This window comes from Temnothorax americanus, unplaced genomic scaffold (genome assembly GCF_048541705.1).
Source record: "Temnothorax americanus isolate GAGA-0224 unplaced genomic scaffold, ASM4854170v1 Scaffold390, whole genome shotgun sequence".
NCBI lineage: Eukaryota > Metazoa > Arthropoda > Insecta > Hymenoptera > Formicidae > Temnothorax > Temnothorax americanus.
This window is the reverse complement of record NW_027509537.1, coordinates 1-5,680: the sequence shown is the minus strand read 5'-3', so window position 1 is coordinate 5,680 and position 5,680 is coordinate 1. Positions and strand designations below refer to the sequence as shown.

The 5,680-nt window shown below is 35.6% G+C and overlaps 1 protein-coding gene across 1 annotated transcript; it reads left to right on the top strand.

Moving 5' to 3' along the window:
• Positions 1 to 528: 528 nt before the first annotated feature.
• Positions 529 to 4,983, top strand: LOC143902264 (uncharacterized; the record flags this gene model as incomplete). The annotated part of the gene is made up of 2 exons (XM_077415002.1): positions 529 to 704; positions 1,012 to 4,983. Coding segments are annotated over 2 exons (1,109 nt in total), but the record flags the coding sequence as incomplete, so codon positions are not given.
• Between the last annotated feature and the right edge of the window lie 697 nt (positions 4,984 to 5,680).

Below are 5,680 nucleotides of genomic sequence, written 5' to 3'. Positions count from 1 at the left end.
AATTTCATAAGTCCCAAAAAGTATTTTTTTTTTTTTTTTTTTTAATCGGCAGTTCTCGCCGGAGTTCTGCAAAATTTCATAAGTCCCAAAAAGTATTTTTTTTTTCAAAAATCGGCAGTTCTCGCCGGAGTTCTGCAAAATTTCATAAGTCCCAAAAAGTATTTTTTTTTTTTCAAAAATCGGCAGTTCTCGCCGGAGTTCTGCAAAAGTTACAGCCCTCCAAAGGGTCACACCTCGAAAATTTCATAAGTCCCAAAAAGTATTTTTTTTTTTTTTTTTTTAAATCGGTTGTTCTCGCCGGAGTTCTGCAAAAGTTACAGCCCTCCAAAGGGTCACACCTCGAAAATTTCATAAGTCCCAAAAAGTATTTTTTTTTTTTTTTTAAATCGGCAGTTCTCGCTGGAGTTCTGCAAAATTTCATAAGTCCCAAAAAATATTTTTTTTTTTTTTTCAAAAATCGGCAGTTCTCGCCGGAGTTCTGCAAAAGTTACAGCCCTCCAAAGGGTCACACCTCGAAAATTTCATAAGTCCCAAAAAGTATTTTTTTTTTTCAAAAATCGGCAGTTCTCGCCGGAGTTCTGCAAAATTTCATAAGTCCCAAAAAGTATTTTTTTTTTTCAAAAATCGGCAGTTCTCGCCGGAGTTCTGCAAAAGTTACAGCCCTCCAAAAGGTCACACCTCGAAAATTTCATAAGTCCCAAAAAGTATTTTTTTTTCAAAAATCGGCAGTTCTCGCCGGAGTTCTGCAAAATTTCATAAGTCCCAAAAAGTATTTTTTTTTTTTTTTCAAAAATCGGCAGTTTTCGCCGGAGTTCTGCAAAATTTCATAAGTCCCAAAAAGTATTTTTTTTTTTCAAAAATCGGCAGTTCTCGCCGGAGTTCTGCAAAAGTTACAGCCCTCCAAAGGGTCACACCTCAAAAGTTTCATAAGTCTTAAAAAGTTTTTTTTTTTTTTTTCAAAAATCGGCAGTTTTCGCCGGAGTTCTGCAAAATTTCATAAGTCCCAAAAAGTATTTTTTTTTTCAAAAATCGGCAGTTCTCGCCGGAGTTCTGCAAAAGTTACAGCCCTCCAAAGGGTCACACCTCGAAAATTTCATAAGTCCCAAAAAGTATTTTTTTTTTTCAAAAATCGGCAGTTCTTGCCGGAGTTTTGCAAAAGTTACAGCCCTCCAAAGGGTCACACCTCGAAAATTTTATAAATCCCAAAAAGTTTTTTTTTTTTTTCAAAAATCGGCAGTTCTTGCCGGAGTTCTGCAAAATTTCATAAGTCCCAAAAAGTTTTTTTTTTTTTTTTTTTCAAAAATCGGCAGTTCTCGCCGGAGTTCTGCAAAAGTTACAGCCCTCCAAAGGGTCACACCTCGAAAATTTCATAAGTCCCAAAAAGTATTTTTTTTTTTTTTTAAATCGGCAGTTCTCGCCGGAGTTCTGCAAAATTTCATAAGTCCCAAAAAGTATTTTTTTTTTTCAAAAATCGGCAGTTCTCGCCGGAGTTCTGCAAAATTTCATAAGTCCCAAAAAGTATTTTTTTTTTCAAAAATCGGCAGTTCTCGCCGGAGTTCTGCAAAATTTCATAAGTCCCAAAAAGTATTTTTTTTTTCAAAAATCGGCAGTTTTTGCCGGAGTTCTGCAAAAGTTACAGCCCTCCAAAGGGTCACACCTCAAAAATTTCATAAGTCCCAAAAAGTTTTTTTTTTTTTTTCAAAAATCGGCAGTTCTCGCCGGAGTTCTGCAAAATTTCATAAGTCCCAAAAAGTATTTTTTTTTCAAAAATCGGCAGTTCTCGCCGGAGTTCTGCAAAAGTTACAGCCCTCCAAAAGGTCACACCTCGAAAATTTCATAAGTCCCAAAAAATTTTTTTTTTTTTTTTCAAAATTGGCAGTTCTCGCCGGAGTTCTGCAAAATTTCATAAGTCCCAAAAAGTTTTTTTTTTTTTTTTTTTTTTAATTGGCAGTTCTCGCCGGAGTTCTGCAAAAGTTACAGCCCTCCAAAGGGTCACACCTCGAAAATTTCATAAGTCCCAAAAAGTATTTTTTTTTTTTTTTAAATCGGCAGTTCTCGCCGGAGTTCTGCAAAATTTCATAAGTCCCAAAAAGTATTTTTTTTTCAAAAATCGGCAGTTCTCGCTGTAGTTCTGCAAAATTTCATAAGTCCCAAAAAGTTTTTTTTTTTTCAAAAATCGGCAGTTCTCGCCGGAGTTCTGCAAAAGTTACAGCCCTCCAAAAAGTCACACCTCGAAAAGTTCATAAGTCCCAAAAAGTATTTTTTTTTTTTTTTTTAAATCGGCAGTTTTCGCCGGAGTTCTGCAAAAGTTACAGCCCTCCAAAGGGTCACACCTCGAAAATTTCATAAGTCCCAAAAAGTATTTTTTTTTTTTTTTAAATCGGCAGTTCTCGCCGGAGTTCTGCAAAATTTCATAAGTCCCAAAAAGTATTTTTTTTTTTTCAAAAATCGGCAGTTCTCGCCGGAGTTCTGCAAAATTTCATAAGTCCCAAAAAGTATTTTTTTTTTTCAAAAATCGGCAGTTTTTGCCGGAGTTCTGCAAAAGTTACAGCCCTCCAAAGGGTCACACCTCAAAAATTTCATAAGTCCCAAAAAGTATTTTTTTTTTTTTTCAAAAATCGGCAGTTCTCGCCGGAGTTCTGCAAAATTTCATAAGTCCCAAAAAGTTTTTTTTTTTTCAAAAATCGGCAGTTCTCGCCGGAGTTCTGCAAAAGTTACAGCCCTCCAAAAGGTCACAACTCGAAAATTTCATAAGTCCCAAAAAGTATTTTTTTTATTTTCAAAAATTGGCAGTTCTCGCCGAAATTGTGCAAAATTTCATAAGTCCCAAAAAGTATTTTTTTTTGTTTTTTTTTTTTAAATCGACAGTTCTCGCCAGAGTTCTGCCAAATTTCATAAGTCCCAAAAAGTATTTTTTTTTTCAAAAATCGGCAGTTCTCGCCGGAGTTCTGCAAAATTTCATAAGTCCCAAAAAGTATTTTTTTTTTTCAAAAATCGGCAGTTCTCGCCGGAGTTCTGCAAAATTTCATAAGTCCCAAAAAGTTTTTTTTTTTTTCAAAAATCGGCAGTTCTCGCCGGAGTTCTGCAAAAGTTACAGCCCTCCAAAAGGTCACACCTCGAAAATTTCATAAGTCCCAAAAAGTATTTTTTTTTTTTTTTAAATCGGCAGTTCTCGCCGGAGTTCTGCAAAATTTCATAAGTCCCAAAAAGTATTTTTTTTTCAAATATCGGCAGTTCTCGCCGCCGGAGTTCTGCAAAATTTCATAAGTCCCAAAAAGTATTTTTTTTTTTTTTTCAAAAATCGGCAGTTCTTGCCGGAGTTCTGCAAAAGTTACAGCCCTCCAAAGGGTCACACCTCGAAAATTTCATAAGTCCCAAAAAGTATTTTTTTTTTCAAAAATCGGCAGTTCTCGCCGGAGTTCTGCAAAAGTTACAGCCCTCCAAAAGGTCACACCTCGAAAATTTCATAAGTCCCAAAAAGTATTTTTTTTTCTTTTTTTTCAAAAATCGGCAGTTCTCGCCGGAGTTCTGCAAAATTTCATAAGTCCCAAAAAGTATTTTTTTTTCAAAAATCGGCAGTTCTCGCCGGAGTTCTGCAAAATTTCATAAGTCCCAAAAAGTATTTTTTTTTTCAAAAATCGGCAGTTCTCGCCGGAGTTCTGCAAAAGTTACAGCCCTCCAAAGGGTCACACCTCGAAAATTTCATAAGTCCCAAAAAGTATTTTTTTTTCAAAAATCGGCAGTTTTCGCCGGAGTTCTGCAAAATTCCCTAAGTCCCAAAAAGTATTTTTTTTTTTTTAAATCGGCAGTTCTCGCCGGAGTTCTGCAAAAGTTACAGCCCTCCAAAGGGTCACACCTCGAAAATTTCATAAGTCCCAAAAAGTATTTTTTTTTCAAAAATCGGCAGTTCTCGCCGGAGTTCTGCAAAATTTCATAAGTCCCAAAAAGTATTTTTTTTTTCAAAAATCGGCAGTTCTCGCCGGAGTTCTGCAAAATTTCATAAGTCCCAAAAAGTATTTTTTTTTTCAAAAATCGGCAGTTCTCGCCGGAGTTCTGCAAAAGTTACAGCCCTCCAAAGGGTCACACCTCGAAAATTTCATAAGTCCCAAAAAGTATTTTTTTTTTTCAAAAATCGGCAGTTCTCGCCGGAGTTCTGCAAAATTTCATAAGTCCCAAAAAGTATTTTTTTTTTCAAAAATCGGCAGTTCTCGCCGGAGTTCTGCAAAAGTTACAGCCCTCCAAAGGGTCACACCTCAAAAATTTCATAAGTCCCAAAAAGTATTTTTTTTTTTTTTCAAAAATCGGCAGTTCTCGCCGGAGTTCTGCAAAATTTCATAAGTCCCAAAAAGTTTTTTTTTTTTTTTCAAAAATCGGCAGTTCTCGCCGGAGTTCTGCAAAAGTTACAGCCCTCCAAAAGGTCACACCTCGAAAATTTCATAAGTCCCAAAAAGTATTTTTTTTTTTTTTTTCAAAAATCGGCAGTTCTCGCCGGAGTTCTGCAAAATTTCATAAGTCCCAAAAAGTATTTTTTTTTTTTTTTTTTTTTTTTTAAATCGGCAGTTTTCGCCGGAGTTCTGCAAAAGTTACAGCCCTCCAAAGGGTCACACCTCGAAAATTTTATAAGTCCCAAAAAGTATTTTTTTTTTTTTTTTAAATCGGCAGTTCTCGCCGGAGTTCTGCAAAATTTCATAAGTCCCAAAAAGTATTTTTTTTTCAAAAATCGGCAGTTCTCGCCGGAGTTCTGCAAAATTTCATAAGTCCCAAAAAGTATTTTTTTTTTTTCAAAAATCGGCAGTTCTTGCCGGAGTTCTGCAAAAGTTACAGCCCTCCAAAGGGTCACACCTCGAAAATTTCATAAGTCCCAAAAAGTATTTTTTTTTTTCAAAAATCGGCAGTTCTCGCCGGAGTTCTGCAAAAGTTACAGCCCTCCAAAGGGTCACACCTCGAAAATTTCATAAATCCCAAAAAGTATTTTTTTTTTTTTTTTTAATCGGCAGTTCTCGCCGGAGTTCTGCAAAATTTCATAAGTCCCAAAAAGTTTTTTTTTTTTTTTTTTTTAAAAATCGGCAGTTCTCGCCGGAGTTCTGCAAAAGTTACAGCCCTCCAAAGGGTCACACCTCGAAAATTTCATAAGTCCCAAAAAGTATTTTTTTTTTTTTTTTTTTTTTTTAAATCGGCAGTTCTCGCCGGAGTTCTGCAAAATTTCATAAGTCCCAAAAAGTATTTTTTTTTCAAAAATCGGCAGTTTTCGCCGGAATTCTGCAAAATTTCATAAGTCCCAAAAAGTATTTTTTTTTTTTTCAAAAATCGGCAGTTCTCGCCGGAGTTCTGCAAAAGTTACAGCCCTCCAAAGGGTCACACCTCGAAAATTTCATAAGTCCCAAAAAGTATTTTTTTTTTCAAAAATCGGCAGTTTTTGCCGGAGTTCTGCAAAAGTTACAGCCCTCCAAAGGGCACACCTCGAAAATTTCATAAGTCCCAAAAAGTTTTTTTTTTTTTTTTTTTTTTTTAATCGGCAGTTTTCGCCGGAGTTCTGCAAAATTTCATAAGTCCCAAAAAATTTTTTTTTTTTTTTTTTTTTTCAAAAATCGGCAGTTCTCGCCGGAGTTCTGCAAAAGTTACAGCCCTCCAAAGGGTCACACCTCGAAAATTTCATAAGTCCCAAAAAGTANNNTTTTTT